This window comes from Oncorhynchus kisutch, linkage group LG17 (assembly GCF_002021735.2).
Source record: "Oncorhynchus kisutch isolate 150728-3 linkage group LG17, Okis_V2, whole genome shotgun sequence".
NCBI classification, from domain to species: domain Eukaryota; kingdom Metazoa; phylum Chordata; class Actinopteri; order Salmoniformes; family Salmonidae; genus Oncorhynchus; species Oncorhynchus kisutch.
In genome coordinates, this window is record NC_034190.2 from 1,933,633 (window position 1) to 1,954,467 (window position 20,835).

The 20,835-nt window shown below is 45.1% G+C and overlaps 1 protein-coding gene across 1 annotated transcript; it reads left to right on the forward strand.

Annotated features, from left to right (window-relative positions):
• Positions 1-623: 623 nt before the first annotated feature.
• Positions 624-19,926, forward strand: LOC109882372 (transmembrane protein 64). The gene is made up of 3 exons (XM_031795006.1): positions 624-2,100; positions 14,708-14,863; positions 15,867-19,926. Exons 1-3 carry the CDS (start codon positions 1,384-1,386, stop codon positions 16,053-16,055), a joined length of 1,062 nt encoding a protein of 353 aa, XP_031650866.1. The 5' UTR covers positions 624-1,383; the 3' UTR covers positions 16,056-19,926.
• The last annotated feature ends 909 nt before the right edge of the window (positions 19,927-20,835 follow it).

The following is a 20,835-nucleotide window of genomic DNA, read 5'->3' on the forward strand; positions in this document are numbered from 1 at the left end:
TTCAGGATCAAGGAACTGAAATGGATCACAATGTATTTATGGGGACATTTGATTCAGACTTTGTGTACCATAATAATAATAACAATAATCATCCACATTCTAGGTTTATCAAAGTTAAAGTTTAGTACGGGGCCACTTGTTTTATCATTGTTTATGTCCTAAATGGCCTAAATCGGGCACTACTTTTGACCAGGGGGCTATTCAGACTTGTTCTTCTTTGCCTGAACTTGGACATCTTGTTGATAATACCTACTGTAGACTGAGTTGTGTCTGCTAAGAAGAACATGCATCTATCTGAGGAATTAAGTCTCACTTGATAATGGAAAACTGTCAAGTGAACATGTATGTACATTTGTGAACCTAATGAACTAAACACGTAACTGTTTTTCAAATACAGAACTTGCTGACTGTACTGACACTACCAAACAACAGAATGGACAAAACATGAATAAATACTAATACTAATACAAATGAATAACACAATTATGCCTGTTATAACCGTCCCTTGAAACATTGAAATGTTCTGTGTTCGCCATGTACCAGACTCGTTGTCTGATTGGTCCAGAACGGCAGTAGTCTGGTTCTTGGCATTGTGGGAAATAAACAGAGCAGTATCTGGTGTATCAGTAGCATGTAGCGTCGATCAGCACTTACTATTCTGGATGAAGCGAGATATAACACGTAGTTGGCTGTCAGACTGACGTCGGTGCTCCGGTTATCACTTTGCCCCGGGAAGAGAAAATAAGGAGTTTTTTTCGGGCGAATCGCGCGTCGGAATGAATTTCCAGGACTTTGACCACACAGCAGCTCGTAAAGTGGAGTAGAAACCCGCTGCAACGTTTTACCAAATAGGACCGAAGACTTGCAAAAGTCTTGCACGGATTCATCTTTCAACCGTTTTGTTGAAACGAATAGTAAACATGATCTGACGTTTTTTTAGTAATAACGTGACTTTGTTGTCAGTTTGCTGCTGCCGTTTCCTAATTTATGGCGTTTGACTCCTAGGCGATGTGAACGGTATTTATAAATCATTGAACTGCATGTCTCCCAATTGGTGAACACAAGATAACTGTCCCACTGGACGAGGATTTGTACCATGGCAACTCGGATTGGAATAATCTTTCTTTTTCAAGTCTATGTAAACAATTGTCCTCTGTACTGATAAAGTGATGGGTCCGCAGCACAGAAGACATCGATAACCTCTATGTCAGCACGTGTTTTACCCTCCTGATCTTTCTCAGTTGTCATTCTATTTTATGTTTAAGCTTTTTTCGTTTCTACAATGGAAACGGTCGTATTGAAGTTGCAACGCTCATCGTTAATCTGAGCACCACCATCAGAGCGACTCGTTTATCTTCCCGAGACTCTGTTGTAAGGACAGTCATGTGGGGCCCTGCGCCACCATCCCTGCAGGTCGCCGTAAAAGTCCTGAAACACGCCGCTGTCAAAGGACAGATCCAGCTGAACCGCTGGCTCCAGAGACCCTCCCCGGACGAGTGCGATAAAATTGACCTCTTGATATGCAACACCTTTGACGAGAGAGGAGGCGCCGTCGGCAAGTCTGATGGAGACCCGGAGAGCATCGTTGACACTGGCGTGTCATTCACCGGTGGCGCCACCAACAGGGAGTTCAGACACCAGTGTTGTATTACCACGTGTTGCTTCAAGAGCAGCCTCCTGGCATGCATTCTGACAGCTGTGTGCTTCTCCTCCGTGGCTCTAGTCCGACAGTACCTCAAGGACCTTCTTCTCTGGGTGGAGAGCTTGGACAGCCTGGTTGGAGCCTTGCTGTTCATAGTTGGTCTGATCATTGTGTCCTTCCCATTCGGCTGGGGGTACATCGTACTGAACGTGGCTGCGGGATACCTCTACGGCTTCGTGCTGGGTATGGGACTGGTGATGGTGGGGGTGCTCATAGGTACCTTCGTGGCTCACCTGGTGTGTAAGAGACTGTTGACGGACTGGGTGGTCAACAAGGTGGGGAACTCTGAGCAGCTCAGTGCTGTAATACGGGTGGTGGAGGGGGGAAGTGGACTCAAGGTGGTGGCCTTAGCGAGACTTACACCCATTCCCTTTGGACTCCAGAATGCAGTGTTCTCAGTGAGTATGGTTGACAATCTTATTTATTGCAAGTGAAGTTGCTGATGGTGTCCGTGGTCTGTGAAGTTGCTGATGGTGTCCGTGGTCTGTGGAGTTGTTGATGGTGTCCATGGTCTGTGGAGTTGCTGATGGTGTCCATGGTCTGTGAAGTTGCTGATGGTGTCCGTGGTCTGAAGTTGCTGATGGTGTCCATGGTCTGTGAAGTTGCTGATGGTGTCCGTGGTCTGTGAAGTTGCTGATGGTGTCCGTGGTCTGTGAAGTTGCTGATGGTGTCCGTGGTCTGTGGAGTTGTTGATGGTGTCCATGGTCTGTGGAGTTGCTGATGGTGTCCATGGTCTGTGAAGTTGCTGATGGTGTCCGTGGTCTGAAGTTGTTGATGGTGTCCGTGGTCTGTGAAGTTGCTGATGGTGGCCGTGGTCTGTGAAGTTGCTGATGGTGGCCGTGGTCTGTGAAGCTGCTGATGGTGGCCGTGGTCTGTGAAGCTGCTGATGGTGGCCGTGGTCACAGGTGTGTTCAAGCAGGGTTGGAACACAGGCCTGCACACTTAGGAGAACAAGGCATGTATCTATTGAGGGGAGGGATGTCCACCTCTGGGCAAGAGGGTAATAACTCTGGCAAATATAGACCTATAAGAAAATTCAGTTTGAGCAAGTTATTGACCTATAAACTGTACTCCAATACATAGTATGTGTCCTCAGAATATGTTTATTATTTATTTATCCGTTATTTTACCTGGTACGTTGACTGAGAACACGTTCTCATTTGCAGCAACGACCTGGGGAATAGTTACAGGGGAGAGGAGGGGGATGAATGAGCCAATTGTAAACTGGGGATTATTAGGTGACCGTGATGGTTTGAGGGCCAGATTGGGAATGTAGGGCCTATTGTCATACATTTATCTGGGTCTTGTCTCTAATAGATAGCATGTGTCCTCAGAATATGTAGGGCCTATTGTCATACAATTATCTGGGTCTTGTCTCTAATAGATAGCATGTGTCCTCAGAATATGTAGGGCCTATTGTCATACATTTATCTGGGTCTTGTCTCTAATAGATAGCCCACTGCCTTTACGAAAGGACAGCAAGGGGAAGTCCTTTTTTGGGTAGAAGTTATTTTAGACAGTGACCATCACTAGGCCTACACTTGACAGTCATGTGACTGGGCGTGGATCCCAAATGGCACACTAGTCCCATAGGGCTCTGGTCTAAAGTAGCGCACTATATAGGGAAGAGGGTGTTATTTGGGATCCCTCGTCTGTCTCTCAACACACCAAGGACATGATATTGCTGCCACCTCAGTCTTTTCAGTAACCTGACGCACTTGACCTCCAATCACTGTTTGAATTATTGATTGACCTTGATGACTCCTCCTTTCTTTCTCTTCCTAGTATCATCTGCAATGAGGTAGCATGGACCCAAATCTGTCTGTGCTATCATGTCAACTCCTTGTCAGTCATGCCTAACATGTCAATATCATAGAGTGGTATGATGGCACAAGCATCTACCAAGATGGCATGATGGCACAAGCATCTACCAAGATGGCATGATGGCACAAGCATCTACCAAGATGGCATGATTGCGCAAGCATCTACCAAGATGGCATGATGGCACAAGCATCTACCAAGATGGTATGATGGCACACGCATCTACCAAGATGGTATGATGGCACAAGCATCTACCAAGATGGCATGATGGCACAAGCATCTACCAACTCCTTGTCAGTCATTAGCTGACCGTCATATAAATGATGTGATAACTTGGCTATATAGATGGGTTAGCTGATTGTCGTGTAAATGATGTGATAACTTGGCTATATAGATGGGTTAGCTGATTGTCGTGTAAATGATGTGATAACTTGGCTATATAGATGGGTTAGCTGACTCGTATAAATGATGTGATAACTTGGCTATATACAGTGGGGCAAAAAATGTATTTATTCAGCCACCAATTGTGCAAGTTCTCCCACTTAAAAAGATGAGAGGCCTGTAATTTTCATCATAGGTACACTTCAACTATGACAGACAAAATGAGGGAAAAAATCCAGAAAATCACATTGTAGGATTTTTAATGCATTTATTTGCAAATTATGGTGGAAAATAAGTATTTGGTCAATAACAAAAGTTTATCTCAATACTTTGTTATATACCCTTTGTTGGGTATGTGATGAGTTAAAATAATTAGTGATAAAAGGATCAATGCAGATAGTCCGAGTAGCTATTGATTAACTATTTATCTCACTATTTAGCAGTCGTATGGCCTGGTGTTAGAAGCTGTTTAACTCACTATTTAGCAGTCGTATGGCCTGGTGTTAGAAACTGTTTAACTCACTATTTAGCAGTCGTATGGCCTGGTGTTAGAAGTTGTTTAACTCACTATTTAGCAGTCGTATGGCCTGGTGTTAGAAGTTGTTTAACTCACTATTTAGCAGTCGTATGGCCTGGTGTTAGAAGCTGTTTAACTCACTATTTAGCAGTCGTATGGCCTGGTGTTAGAAGTTGTTTAACTCACTATTTAGCAGTCGTATGGCCTGGTGTTAGAAGCTGTTTATCTCACTATTTAGCAGTCGTATGGCCTGGTGTTGGAAGCTGTTTATCTCACTATTTAGCAGTCGTATGGCCTGGTGTTGGAAGCTGTTGAACTCACTATTTAGCAGTCGTATGGCCTGGTGTTAGAAGCTGTTCAAAGTCCTGTTGGTTACAGACTGTTGGTTACAGACGGTTGGTTACAGACTGTTGTTTACAGACTGTTGGATACAGGTTACAGACTGTTGGTTACAGACGGTTGGTTACAGACGGTTGGTTACAGACGGTTGGTTACAGACGGTTGGTTACAGACGGTTGGTTACAGACTGTTGGTTACAGACTGTTGGTTACAGACTGTTGGTTATAGACTGTTGGATACAGGTTACAGACTGTTGGTTACAGACTGTTGGTTACAGCCTGTTGTTTACAGACTGTTGAATACAGGTTACAGACTGTTGGTTACAGACTGTTGGTTACAGACTGTTGGTTACAGACTGTTGGTTACAGACTGTTGGTTACAGGTTACAGACTGTTGGTTACAGACTGTTGGTTACAGACTGTTGGTTACAGACTGTTGGTTACAGACTATTGGTTACAGACGGTTGGTTACAGGTTACAGACTGTTGGTTACAGACTGTTGGTTACAGACTGTTGGTTACAGACTGTTGGTTACAGACGGTTGGTTACAGACGGTTGGTTACAGACGGTTTGTTACAGACGGTTGGTTACAGGTTACAGACTGTTGGTTACAGACAAGGTGCATCAGTCCAGCCTGCTGTGTGAAAAGAGAGAACCGTTTATGACTTGGGAGGCTGGAGTCTTTGACCATTTTTAGGGCCTTCCTCTGACACCGCCTGGTATAGAGTTTCTGGATGGAAGGGAGCTTGGCCCCAGTGATGTACTGGGCCTTCCTCTGACACCGCCTGGTATAGAGTTTCTGGATGGAAGGGAGCTTGGCCCCAGTGATGTACTGGGCCTTCCTCTGACACCGCCTGGTATAGAGGTCCTGGATGGAAGGGAGCTTGGCCCCAGTGATGTACTGGGCCTTCCTCTGACACCGCCTGGTATAGAGGTCCTGGATGGAAGGGAGCTCGGCCCCAGTGATGTACTGGGCCGTACGCATTACCTTCTGAAGTGCCTTGCGTTGTCATTGAATCATTGCTCTCTCAGGCACACCAGATGTTAGGTCTAGGATGGGTACATTGTTCTGATAGGCTTGTTCAGTAGATCATATCTGATCAGCCTATCAGGAATGGAGCTTACCCACTATAAATATTAACCACAAAACATGTCCCTTTTTAAATCATACACATCATTTATGCAATCTATCAGCATAGATAACAAGCTAGTTTGCTAGCTAGCTCACAAGACTACCGAACTTGCTAGGTCACAAGACTAGCCAAGTTAGTTGAGTTGTTCCTTGTATACGATTGCATGTTGTCTTGGGGACCGCACGCAGCCTTGGAGACGGAGCTGCTTGTTAGGCCTTTATGTTATGCCAATAAAAGGTCAAATAGACATCGTTCAGGGCTTAAATACCACACGCATTGTGATCACAGGGCTCCTTGATGAAAATTAATTAACAAATTAATGGATGGGATTTTATCTCTATCTCCACAAAACGTATTTTTTCTCGACATAACGAGGGAATTATTATAATATTTTTACCCCGTTTTCTCCCCAATTTTGTGTTTTCCCAATTGGTAGTTACAGTCTTGACCCATCGCTGCATTTCCCCTACGGACTCGGGAGAGGCGAAGGTCGAGAGCCGCTCCTCCGAAACACGACCCTGCCAAGCCGCACTGCTTCTTGAGAATAATGCTCGCTTAACCTGGAAGCCAGAAGCACCAATGTGTCGGAGGAAACAGCTGGCGATCGAAGTGTGCTTGCAGGTGCCCGGCCCGCCACAAGGAGTCGCTAGAGCGCGATAGGACAAGGAAATCCCGGCCTGCTAAACCCTCCTCTAACCAGTCGTGGCCGACTTTGATGCAGCCTGGGATCGAACCCGGGTCAAGTAGTAGTGCCTCAAGCACTGAGGTGCAGTGCCTTAGATCGCTGCGCCACTCGTTGTGACCTGAGGGTTCATCCCAAATGGCACCCTATTCATTACATAGTGCACTAACATGGGAATAGGCTACCGTTTGGGATGCTGGCTGAGTGAGTCGTATAGGATTGTAGCTTCCAACCAGTCATTAGCAGGTCATACTTTTCAAAGTAGTGCACGATGTAGGAAACAGGATGCCATTTGGGACAGGGACACTGTGATGTTGGATTTGGAAGTTCCCTGTCCAAAAGGTTATCGCGTCCCATGAGTAGGAGTGCTGATATAGGATCAACCCCCCCCCATATAATCTTATGCACTGTAATCTAAAAGGTGTAACTGATTCCACTATCAGCACTCTGAGTCTATTTAAATACAGCTTCCATGGCTGGGAAGGAAGGGGGTGAATTCCATGCCAGCGTAGCCCGGAAATCTTTTCGGTATCTCCAATTTCTTCTGGCAATTTTCACAGTAACTTCAGGATGTTTTGACTTTTTCCTTTTACATTTGATTAACATTTTTTTTAAAGAGAGAATCATGATGAGTGGCCATTTTTAGACCTAAAAATGCCTCCTGTAAGACCCTGTGGTCTGTGAACCGTACATGATGTACAAGACTACATCTTGTTGTCGTTGTTCTCCTTATAGTGTTGCTCGAACATATGGAGTGTCTAGATTGTGAAATATACTTTTTTTCACATTCATTTAATCAACATTTAAAAAAATATATATATTTAGATTTGTATTCTTTTTAGGCATATTGCTCAAATATATACTCTTTACATACCCCTCAAACATGTCCAACTCCCACAGTGGGCCTACATGGAATTGGCATTGTAGGTCATTATCCAATCATAGCCCTCCTTTAGGACATTCAGCAAATCATAAAGCAGTGGGAGTTCCCTTTTTGAAACCATTTTCACATTCACTGTGTTCGTGGTGCTCCTAAAACGGATCGTACCTCCTGAATTAGCAGATGGATCATACCCCCTAAATTAGTAGAGGGTCTCCTGTAGATGGATCATACCTCCTGAATTAGCAGAGAGCGTATTGTAGATGGATCATACCCCCTAAATTAGTAGAGAGTCTCCCGTAGATGGATCATACCTTCTGAATTAGCAGAGAGCGTATCGTAGATGGATCATACCTCCTGAATTAGCAGAGAGCGTATTGTAGATGGATCATACCCCCTAAATTAGTAGAGAGCCTCCCGTAGATGGATCATACCTCCTGAATTAGCAGAGAGCGTATCGTAGATGGATCATACCTTCTGAATTAGCAGAGAGCCTCCAATAGATGGATCATACCTCCTGAATTAGCAGAGAGCCTCCCGTAGATGGATCATACCTTCTGAATTAGCAGAGAGCATATTGTAGATGGATCATACCTCCTGAATTAGCAGAGAGCGTATTGTAGATGGATCATACCTCCTGAATTAGCAGAGAGCGTATTGTAGATGGACCATACCTCCTGAATTAGCAGAGAGCCTCCCGTAGATGGTTCATACCTCCAGAATTAGCAGAGAACGTATTGTAGATGGATCATACCTCCTGAATTAGCAGAGAGCCTCCCGTAGATGGATCATACCTCCTGGATTAGCAGAGAGCCTCCCTTAGATGGATCATACCTCCTGGATTAGCAGAGAGCGTATTGTAGATGGATCATACCTCCTGAATTAGCAGAGAGCGTATTGTAGATGGATCATACCTTCTGAATTAGCAGAGAGCGTATTGTAGATGGATCATACCTCCTGAATTAGCAGAGCGTATTGTAGATGGATCATACCTTCTGAATTAGCAGAGAGCGTATTGTAGATGGATCATTCCTCCTGAATTAGCAGAGAGTGTATTGTAGGTGGATCATACCTCCTGAATTAGCAGAGAGCCTTCCGTAGATGGATCAAACCTCCTGAATTAGCAGAGAGCGTATTGTAGATGGATCATTCCTCCTGAATTAGCAGAGAGTGTATTGTAGGTGGATCATACCTCCTGAATTAGCAGAGAGCCTCCAGTAGATGGATCATACCTCCTGAATTAGCAGAGAGCGTATTGTAGATGGATCATACCTCCTGAATTAGCAGAGAGCCTCCAGTAGATGGATCATACCTCCTGAATTAGCAGAAAGCATATTGTAGATGGATCATTCCTCCTGAATTAGCAGAGAGCCTCCCGTAGATGGATCATACCTCCTGAATTAGCAGAGAGCATATTGTAGATGGATCATACCTCCTGAATTAGCAGAGAGCGTATTGTAGATGGATCATACCTTCTGAATTAGCAGAGAGCATATTGTAGATGGTTCATACCTCCTGAATTAGCAGAGAGCATATTGTAGATGGATCATACCTTCTGAATTAGCAGAGAGCATATTGTAGATGGTTCATACCTCCTGAATTAGCAGAGAGCCTCCCGTAGATGGATCATACCTCCTGAATTAGCAGAGAGCATATTGTAGATGGTTCATACCTCCTGAATTAGCAGAGAGCCTCCCGTAGATGGATCATACCTCCTGAATTAGCAGAGAGCATATTGTAGATGGATCATACCTTCTGAATTAGCAGAGAGCATATTGTAGATGGATCATACCTCCTGAATTAGCAGAGAGCGTATTGTAGATGGATCATACCTCCTGAATTAGCAGAGAGCCTCCCGTAGATGGATCATACCTTCTGAATTAGCAGAGAGCGTATTGTAGATGGATCATACCTCCTGAATTAGCAGAGAGCATATTGTAGATGGATCATACCTTCTGAATTAGCAGAGAGCATATTGTAGATGGTTCATACCTCCTGAATTAGCAGAGAGCCTCCCGTAGATGGTTCATACCTCCTGAATTAGCAGAGAGCATATTGTAGATGGATCATACCTCCTGAATTAGCAGAGAGCTTATTGGAGATGGTTCATACCTCCTGAATTAGCAGAGAGCATATTGTAGATGGTTCATACCTTCTGAATTAGCAGAGAGCTTATTGGAGATGGTTCATACCTCCTGAATTAGCAGAGAGTGTATTGGAGATATTCAATGTATATTATATTTCTTATATTATATTATATATATATTTCTTAAAATTAACAAAATCAAAAAAGCGTACCTTTGTTTTGAGATATTGATAATTATGTTGAATAAATGAATGTGAGCACACTAAGGAGTATATTGACAACAATGTTATCAATATCATGTACTGTACACAGATCATAGGGTCTTTCCAGGAGGCATGTAGAAGTCAATATCATGTACTGTACACAGATCATAGGGTCTTTCCAGGAGGCATGTAGAAGTCAATATCATGTACTGTACACAGATCATAGGGTCTTTCCAGGAGGCATGTAGAAGTCAATATCATGTACTGTACACAGATCATAGGGTCTTTCCAGGAGGCATGTAAAAGTCAATATCATGTACTGTACACAGATCATAGGGTCTTTCCAGGAGGCATGTAGAAGTCAATATCATGTACTGTACACAGATCATAGGGTCTTTCCAGGAGGCATGTAGAAGTCAATATCATGTACTGTACACAGATCATAGGGTCTTTCCAGGAGGCATGTAGAAGTCAATATCATGTACTGTACACAGATCATAGGGTCTTTCCAGGAGGCATGTAGAAGTCAATATCATGTACTGTACACAGATCATAGGGTCTTTCCAGGAGGCATGTAGAAGTCAATATCATGTACTGTACACAGATCATAGGGTCTTTCCAGGAGGCATGTAGAAGTCAATATCATGTACTGTACACAGATCATAGGGTCTTTCCAGGAGGCATGTAAAAGTCAATATCATGTACTGTACACAGATCATAGGGTCTTTCCAGGAGGCATGTAGAAGTCAATATCATGTACTGTACACAGATCATAGGGTCTTTCCAGGAGGCATGTAGAAGTCAATATCATGTACTGTACACAGATCATAGGGTCTTTCCAGGAGGCATGTAGAAGTCAATATCATGTACTGTACACAGATCATAGGGTCTTTCCAGGAGGCATGTAGAAGTCAATATCATGTACTGTACACAGATCATAGGGTCTTTCCAGGAGGCATGTCTAAGTCTAAAATAACCACATTCATCATGATTTTCTCAATGATAATGGATAATGGATGTCAAACATCCTTCCTCCCAATGAAGTTTACCAGAACAAATTGAGATACCAAAAAAACGAATATGGTCTATGCATGGAATCGCCCTTGGGTGAGGTTCTCTGTCTGTCCAAAGGTTACAACGTCCCTCCCGGGACAGGAGCCGAGACGAGACGGCTCTTTGACCCTCCACACTGTTGAACAGACAGACGCTTCCAAATCACACCGTTGTACAAGTAGAGGACACTTGTAATAAAGAATAAACGTTGTTCCCCTTCGATGTTTGCTGATCTGATGGTTCTGGTATAATCAGAATATAGCGGTAAAGATTTCTTACAGATCAGCAAACATTTTAATTTATTTTATTTCACCTTTATTTAACCAGGAAAGCCAAGTTGAGAACAAGTTCTCATTTACAACTGCGACCTGGCCAAGATAAAGCAAAGCAGTGCGACACAAACAACAACACAGAGTTACACATGGAGTAAAACAGACATACAAAAAAATAAGTCTATATACAATGTGAGCAAATGAGTTAGGATAAGAGAGGTAAGGCAATAAATAGGCCATGGTGGCGAAGTAATTACAATATAGCAATGAAACATTGGAATGGTAGATTGAAGTCTCTTGCTGTCCCTTGCTGTCTCTGCCTGGCCGGTTCCCCTCTTTCCACTGGGATTCTCTGCCTCTAACCCTATTACAGGGGCTGAGTCACTGGCTTGCTGGGGCTCTCTCATGCCGTCCCTGGAGGGGGTGCGTCACCTGAGTGGGTTGATTCACTGTTGTGGTCATCCTGTCTGGGTTGGCGGCCCCCCCCTTGGGTTGTGCCGTGGCGGAGATCTTTGTGGGCTATACTCAGCCTTGTCTCAGGATGGTAAGTTGGTGGTTGAAGATATCCCTCTAGTGGTGTGGGGGCTGTGCTTTGGCAAAGTGGGTGGGGTTATATCCTTCCTGTTTGGCCCTGTCCGGGGGTGTCCTCGGATGGGGCCACAGTGTCTCCTGACCCCTCCTGTCTCAGCCTCCAGTATTTATGCTGCAGTAGTTTACGTGTCGGGGGGCTGGGGTCAGTTTGTTATATCTGGAGTACTTCTCCTGTCCTATTCGGTGTCCTGTGTGAATCTAAGTGTGCGTTCTCTAATTCTCTCCTTCTCTCTTTCTTTCTTTCTCTCTCTCGGAGGACCTGAGCCCTAGGACCATGCCCCAGGACTACCTGACATGATGACTCCTTGCTGTCCCCAGTCTACCTGGCCATGCTGCTGCTCCAGTTTCAACTTCCACCTGACTGTGCTGCTGCTCCAGTTTCAACTTCCACCTGACTGTGCTGCTGCTCTAGTTTCAACTGTTCTGCCTTATTATTATTCGACCATGCTGGTCATTTATGAACATTGAACATCTTGGCCATGTTCTGTTATAATCTCCACCCGGCACAGCCAGAAGAGGACTGGCCACCCCACATAGCCTGGTTCCTCTCTAGGTTTCTTCCTAGGTATTGGCCTTTCTAGGGAGTTTTTCCTAGCCACCGTGCTTCTACACCTGCATTGCTTGCTGTTTGGGGTTTTAGGCTGGGTTTCTGTACAGCACTTTGAGATATCAGCTGATGTACGAAGGGCTATATAAATAAATTTGATTTGATTTGATTTGAAGGGAACAGGTTTAGTATTGTCGGGAATCTGGAGGGTTGCTATCTTGTAGTAGACGCCTGCTGCTGGTTGGAACAATATAGACTAGTAGTTAGTCATTAATTCAATCCCAGACAATTTAACCGGTTTACATTAGTCACTAAGTGATAGATTGGCTTACAACTGAGCCAATTGTAGTGTGTAGTTGATTTAGGAAGGTCTATCCTTGAGACACTTCTGTTAGTATACTAGAGATCTATCCTATATATGTCATTAGGGCTGGGCCTACTAGGGCTGGGCCTACTAGGGCTGGGCCTACTAGGGCTGGTCCTACTAGGGCTGGGCTGGGCCTACTAGGGCTGGGCTGGGCCTACTAGGGCTGGGCTGGGCCTACTAGGGCTGGGCTGGGCCTACTAGGGCTGGGCTGGGCCTACTAGGGCTGGGCCTACTAGGGCTGGGCGACAGCCAAAATATCACATCACTGTATTTTTAAAAGATTAGACGGTATGATGGTATTTTGTGTTAATGAATAATAAAACTTCAAAATGTGCCCTGGAGTGTCAACACAAAATGACTGATTTCAATGGTTCTTTCTCCATTCTGAGTGTTTTATACTGTTCAATTCAACTGCAACCCAAAATAATTTTCAGAATTTCCTGCACTCATTAGAGGTCGACACTGCCACGTAGGGCTGCAGGATATGGGCAAACAATCTAGGCCTCGTGTTTAACCAAGTGTTTAACCAAATGTTGCAATTGCGATTTGACTTGGAATGTAGAGCAAAACACTTCGGTGTGAACTGTTCATTACATTGCATAATCACATTTGTGGTGACTTTTTATAATGGTGTTTTCCGGCTAATGGAACATTCGCCCTTTATAGCCTACTGCCATGTGCACATTTAAAACTAAAACTTTCTGATTGGTTGCGTCAGTTATATTGTGGTTTTTTATGCTAGTGGTTGTATTAACTTGGGATCTATCGCATCCCACAACTGTCCCAGACTCTGTTTTGAAATATTTATTTAGCGAAACAGAACAGAATTGGTTGACTTTTGTACTATGGGGGATAGTAGATTGACATAGGCTAGTGTTTTTGCTGTTCGTTAGGCCTACTCATCTTGTTGGCTGACAAAAAGTAAATGTGGACAGTTGTTCCAATATCTTCAATAATGCACTTCGGAATTGGATGTGTCTGTTTTCACTTGTAGCCTGTGAGAAAGACCCGATCATGTGATGGGGCTCAGGGAGAAGGGCGCAACGGCTCCTGGCCACAAAAGGCATGGATTACGCCAACACAAAGGGGATGCCGTCGTATCAAGTGTTTGTCAAATTGTGAACGAGAGACTGATGTAGTGTGTACTTACCTTTTCAAGACACTTTTATTTTCAAATCATCATTAGTCGTATCAGCCTTAAAATGTATGAAACATCAACCTTTGATCTATTGTATCTTTCCTTCTATAAAATAATGCCATGGAATACTAAGCCAATCTTGTCTGCTAAATGAACTAGTATAGCCCACAGCCATTTGGCACAGCCAGATCAGGACCTAACATCAGGACAACTCAGAGTATGTTATTCTGTTCTTCTGAAATAAACTACATTTTCTTCATATCATGTTTCTTTAGACCTGTCTAAAATAAATAATGGATTTATTGTGATGGTGTAGACTATATTACATGGAGTTATTCGACTTATTAAAATGTAGATGTTCCAAAGGTCTGCTGTGTGTGGAAGCCAGGAAATGCTAAATGTGTTTTATGTTCATTAACGGTCCATTACCGTGGGACCAACAGTTATTTGCTTGACAATCACCGGCTGACGAAATCTTGTGACCTCCACAGCCCTATCCCTCCCCACCAATATCTGCTAGGCTCGGGAACAGTCAGCATAATACCTGCAGTCTGTCTGTACCAAGGTCATTTCATCAGTCCTGGGATGTTCCAGGCCAAGGAGACTGAAACACCATTCTATAGTGTAATGTAGTGATACGAAACAAGAGACTGAGCTAGGTGGAACTGTAAACTTCAATAATCTATGGCAGCCTGACGCTTTAAACTTGTTAACTTTTTCATTTAATTTTTTTTAGATTAGTTAAGAGAAACGTGACACCACTTAGAGGTTATAGCTATTCACTAATCTGTAAGAGAGAAACCTCGGAAATAAAGGTTGAAAAACACAGACGCCTTCGCTGTATCTTTCACCTTTTTAATATCTCAGGTTGATTGTTTCCTCTACAGACTAGCGTCTTGTCCAAGTGGTGTACTTCGCCATGAAGCTGGCTACAGAAACAGGAAGTAGGCCGTTCTGGCCGGGACAAGACTAACTTTGAAACACTCTTCCTTTCAGATCACAGACGTGTCGTTGCCAAACTACCTGGTGGCGTCGTCAGTCGGCCTGCTGCCCACACAGCTCCTAAACTCCTACCTGGGCACCACGCTGCGCACCATGGAGGACGTCATCGCAGAACAGAGCATCAGCGGATACCTGGTCTTCAGTCTACAGGTAAGTCAGAACAGAGCATCAGCGGATACCTGGTCTACAGGTGAGTCAGAGGATACCTGGTCTTCAGTCTTCAGGTGAACCAGCAGCAGGGGTCAGCGGTTACCTTGTCTACAGGTGAACCAGCAGCAGGGGTCTGTCCCCTGTCCTAAAACTGTATGGTCCTAAAACTGTATGGTCCTCATCCACTATGGTCCTAAAACTGTATGGTCCTCATCCACTATGGTCCTAAAACTGTATGGTCCTCATCCACTATGGTCCTAAAACTGTATGGTCCTCATCCACTATGTTCCTCATCCACTATGGTCCTAAAACTGTATGGTCCTCATCCACTATGTTCCTCATCCACTATGGTCCTAAAACTGTATGGTCCTCATCCACTATGTTCCTCATCCACTATGGTCCTAAAACTGTATGGTCCTCATCCACTATGGTTCTAAAACGGTATGGTTCTAAAACGGTATGGTTCTAAAACGGTATGGTTCTAGAACGGTATGGTTCTAAAACGGTATGGTTCTAAAACGGTATGGTTCTAAAACGGTATGGTTCTAAAACGGTATGGTTCTAAAACGGTATGGTTCTAAAACGGTATGGTTCTAAAACGGTATGGTTCTAAAACGGTATGGTTCTAAAACGGTATGGTTCTAAAACGGTATGGTTCTAAAACTATGGATCTTTATTTATTTATTTGTTTATTTATTTATTTATCCGTTATTTTACCCGGTACGTTGACTGAGAACACGTTCTCATTTACAGCAACGACCTGGGGAATAGTTACAGGGGAGAGGAGGAGGGATGAATGGGCCAATCTGGAAGCTGGGGATGATTAGGTGACCATAATGGTATTTAGCCAGGACACCAGGGTTAACACCCCTACTCTGACGATAAGTGCCATGGGATCTTTAGTGACCACAGAGAGTCAGGTCACCCGTGTAACGTCCCTTCTAGACACAGTGGTCCTAAACAGTATGGATCTATAACACGGTTCTGTTTCCCTCTCTCTCAGATCATCATCAGTATAGGTCTGATGTTCTACGTGGTCCATCGGGCCCAGGTGGAGCTGAATGCGGCCATCGCTGCCTGTCAGATGGAGCTGAAGACATCACACATGAACGGCACTTCCACCAATCACAGCGGCTTCACGTACTGCAGCAAGAGGGCGTCGGCCGGGGGTGGGATCATCAACGTGGTCTGATTAATGTGTCAAAACCCTGATTGGACACGAGCAAATGGGATCAAAATGAACACTGATTGGCCAGTAGAGCAGATCTGATATCTTCCACGACGAGGAGGACCTACCAAATAGCGACGCTGATTGTGTGAATCTATGGGGCTTGTAGCTGCAGCTGAGGGCTGCCAGGTGTTTAGTATTCAGGTACAGTGGTGTTGTCATCACAGACTTAGCTACAACCTGAACACTCTATGCAGCACAGCTCACCATTTAGATCTCAATGAGACCAAGGGCTTCTCTTCTACAGTGTGAGACCAGGGGCTAAGGGCTTCTCTTCTACAGCGTGCGACCAGGGGCTAAGGGCTTCTCTTCTACAGCGTGGGACCAGGGGCTAAGGGCTTCTCTTCTACAGCGTGGGAACCAGGGGCTAAGGGCTTCTCTTCTACAGCGTGGGACCAGGGGCTAAGGGCTTCTCTTCTACAGCGTGGGACCAGGGGCTAAGGGCTTCTCTTCTACAGCGTGGGAACCAGGGGCTAAGGGCTTCTCTTCTACAGCGTGGGACCAGGGGCTAAGGGCTTCTCTTCTACAGCGTGGGAACCAGGGGCTAAGGGCTTCTCTTCTACAGCGTGAGACCAGGGGCTAAGGGCTTCTCTTCTACAGCGTGGGAACCAGGGGCTAAGGGCTTCTCTTCTACAGTGTGAGACCAGGGGCTAAGGGCTTCTCTTCTACAGTGTGGGACCAGGGGCTAAGGGCTTCTCTTCTACAGCGTGGGAACCAGGGGCTAAGGGCTTCTCTTCTACAGCGTGGGAACCAGGGGCTAAGGGCTTCTCTTCTACAGCGTGGGACCAGGGGCTAAGGGCTTCTCTTCTACAGCGTGGGAACCAGGGGCTAAGGGCTTCTCTTCTACAGCGTGGGACCAGGGGCTAAGGGCTTCTCTTCTACAGCGTGGGACCAGGGGCTAAGGGCTTCTCTTCTACAGCGTGGGAACCAGGGGCTAAGGGCTTCTCTTCTACAGCATGGGAACCAGGGGCTAAGGGCTTCTCTTCTACAGCGTGGGACCAGGGGCTAAGGGCTTCTCTTCTACAGCGTGGGAACCAGGGGCTAAGGGCTTCTCTTCTACAGCGTGGGAACCAGGGGCTAAGGGCTTCTCTTCTACAGCGTGGGTGCTATGCTCTATGTTGACCTCATTTATAATGATGTCAAAAGGAAGAAATGGTTTAGCATACACTACGGGGCCTTTTTTCTATTGGTTCGTTTTCTTGTTTTTCTCTCACCATAAGAAGCAGTACGCCAACGTGTTGATCCTGCTCTGTTACTGGGGTAGAGGCTTACGGAACCATGCGTCATCATTACGTATGGTTTAATGATGACGTATGGCTTAATGATGCGGTATGGCTTAATGATGACGTATGGCTTAATGATGAGGTATGGCTTAATGATGAGGTATGGCTTAATGATGACGTATGGCTTAATGATGATGTATGGCTTAATGATGATGTATGGCTTAATGACCAAAGCTGAGGGGGTCACCACAACAGAGGCACAACCTGGCTGGTCACAAATGGCCCCCTATTCAATATGCACTACTGTAGAGCCCTATGGTTCCTGGTCAAAAGTAGTGCGCTATATAGGGAATCCCTGTCTGCCTGTCAGATGTACAATATGCTAATAATATGTGTGTAAAGTAGGAGGAGTTTGTTGTGTTCTGTTTCCATGTTCCATCCAAACTTCCCATGCAAATGATAGCTGTTTTAGTTACCAACAATTTTTGGGGGGTTAATTCATTGTTTTTTGTAAATTATTTTTTGCATTTTTTATGTTGTTTTGTAAAATAGTAAAGGGCATTATTTGGATAGGTTTATCAGTCTGTAGTTGAATTCTGTTTAATTGTGCCTTATTGCTTAGAATAGAGAGAGACAGAGGTCTCTGTTGGTGTTACCAAGCTAGGAGTACTGGAGTTCATTAGGTACCAAACGGGGAGGGACTAAACTTGTGCAGAAGTTTGTGAGAAATGTGATGACGGGACTATATTGATATTAACGGGCAGAATCACAACTTGTCCAATAAGAAACAATTGTTTTCACGGGAGCAGGTCCGCTTTGGCCGAAGGGAGCAGGTCGGCTTTGGCCTGGCTGGCCAATTGGAGCAGGTCGGCTTTGGCCTGGCTGGCCGACGGGAGCAGGTCGGCTTTGGCCTGTTCTGTCTGTCAGTTGATCATTTTAGCGACCCTGCAGTTCTGACAGGAACAGATGGAAAGGAGAGACATTCTCAGCAGGAGATGTTGTAATGTTCTGCTAAGGAACCCTGAGTACAGCTTGGTCTGATTTACTGTAGGCTAGCTAGCTACCATTCTGATTTACTGTAGACTGGCTAGCTACCATTCTGATTTACTGTAGACTGGCTAGCTACCATTCTGATTTACTGTAGGCTAGCTACCATTCTGATTTACTGTAGGCTAGCTAGCTACCATTCTGATTTACTGTAGACTGGCTAGCTACCATTCTGATTTACTGTAGGCTAGCTAGCTTCTGATTTACTGTAGACTGGCTAGCTACCATTCTGATTTACTGTAGGCTAGCTAGCTTCTGATTTACTGTAGACTGGCTAGCTACCATTCTGATTTACTGTAGACTGGCTAGCTACCATTCTGATTTACTGTAGGCTAGCTAGCTTCTGATTTACTGTAGACTGGCTAGCTACCATTCTGATTTACTGTAGGCTAGCTAGCTTCTGATTTACTGTAGACTGGCTAGCTACCATTCTGATTTACTGTAGACTGGCTAGCTACCATTCTGATTTACTGTAGACTTGCTAGCTACCATTCTGATTTACTGTAGACTGGCTAGCTACCATTCTGATTTACTGTAGGCTAGCTAGCTTCTGATTTACTGTAGGCTAGCTAGCTTCTGATTTACTGTAGGCTGGCTAGCTAGCTTCTGATTTACTGTAGGCTGGCTAGCTAGCTTCTGATTTACTGTAGGCTGGCTAGCTAGCTTCTGATTTACTGTAGGCTGGCTAGCTACCATTCTGATTTACTGTAGGCTGGCTAGCTACCATTCTGATTTACTGTAGGCTTGCTAGCTTCTGATTTACTGTAGGCTAGCTAGCTTCTGATTTACTGTAGGCTAGCTAGCTACCATTCTGATGTACTGTAGGCTGGCTAGCTACCATTCTGATTTACTGTAGACTGGTTAGCTTCTGATTTACTGTAGGCTAGCTAGCTTCTGATTTACTGTAGACTGGTTAGCTTCTGATTTACTGTAGGCTAGCTAGCTTCTGATTTACTGTAGGCTGGCTATCTACCATTCTGATTTACTGTAGACTGACTAGCTACCATTCTGATTTACTGTAGGCTAGCTAGCTTCTGATTTACTGTAGACTAGCTAGCTTCTGATTTACTGTAGGCTGGCTAGCTACCATTCTGATTTACTGTAGGCTAGCTAGCTTCTGATTTACTGTAGGCTAGCTAGCTTAACCATTCTGATTTACTGTAGAAAACAATGTTCTATTGTGAGGATAGCTGTAGATTAGCCTGGCTACAGAGCTGTTCGACTGTACACTTCGCCCTAATAAAAAAACGATTTTCTACTGTGAGTAAAAAGGATAGCTGTTTAAGTCTCTAGTCTGCTTCAGAAAATCCTACAACTATTTATTAACGTTCTCCTTGCATCCACCAAACCCTGATTCGTCCGTCGGGCTGACAAATGGTGAAGCACGAAACATCACTCTTAATTAAGAAAGCGTTTCCACTGCTCCAGAGTCCAATGGGGGCTTGACACCACTTCAGCCGACGCTTGTCATTGCGTATGGTGATCTTAGGCTTGTGTGCGGCTGCTCGGCCATGGAAACCCAAGCTCTTGACGAACAGTTCTTGTGCTGATGTTGCTTCCAGAGGCAGTTTGGAACTCTGTAGCGAGTGTTGCAACCGAGGACAGACTATTTTTACGCACTTCAGCACTCTGTGAGCTTGTGCGGCCAACCACTTCAGCACTCTGTGAGCTTGTGCGGCCAACCACTTCAGCACTCTGTGAGCTTGTGCGGCCAACCACTTCAGCACTCTGTGAGCTTGTGCGGCCAACCACTTCAGCACTCTGTGAGCTTGTGCGGCCAACCACTTCAGCACTCTGTGAGCTTGTGCGGCCAACCACTTCAGCACTCTGTGAGCTTGTGCGGCCAACCACTTCAGCACTCTGTGAGCTTGTGCGGCCAACCACTTCAGCACTCTGTGAGCTTGTGCGGCCAACCACTTCAGCACTCTGTGAGCTTGTGCGGCCAACCACTTCAGCACTCTGTGAGCTTGTGCGGCCAACCACTTCAGCACTCTGTGAGCTTGTGCGGCCAACCACTTCAGCACTCTGTGAGCTTGTGCGGCCAACCACTTCAGCACTCTGTGAGCTTGTGCGGCCAACCACTTCAGCACTCTGTGAGCTTGTGCGGCCAACCACTTCAGCACTCTGTGAGCTTGTGCGGCCAACCACTTCAGCACTCTGTGAGCTTGTGTGGCCAACCACTTCAGCACTCTGTGAGCTTGTGTGGCCAACCACTTCAGCACTCTGTGAGCTTGTGTGGCCAACCACTTCGCAGCTGAGCCGTTTTTCTTCTTCTCCTAGACGTGTCCACTTCACAGTAACAGCACTTACAGTTGACCGGGGAAGCTGTAGCAGGGCGGAAACTAGACAAACTGACTTGTTGGAAAGGTGGCATCATGACGGTGCCACGATGAAAGTCACTGAGCTCTTCAGTACGGGCCATTCTACTGCCAATGTTTGTCTATGGAGATTGCATGGCTATGTGCTGGATTTTG

Excerpts from the sequence above, each read along its gene's own strand:
- LOC109882372 (XM_031795006.1), top strand. The coding sequence starts at position 1,384 with ATGTGGGGCCCTGCGCCACCATCCCTGCAGGTCGCCGTAAAAGTCCTG. Across the intron at positions 2,101-14,707 it reads TCCAGAATGCAGTGTTCTCA|ATCACAGACGTGTCGTTGCC; the intron begins GTGAGTATGGTT and ends TCTTCCTTTCAG. Across the intron at positions 14,864-15,866 it reads ACCTGGTCTTCAGTCTACAG|ATCATCATCAGTATAGGTCT; the intron begins GTAAGTCAGAAC and ends CCTCTCTCTCAG.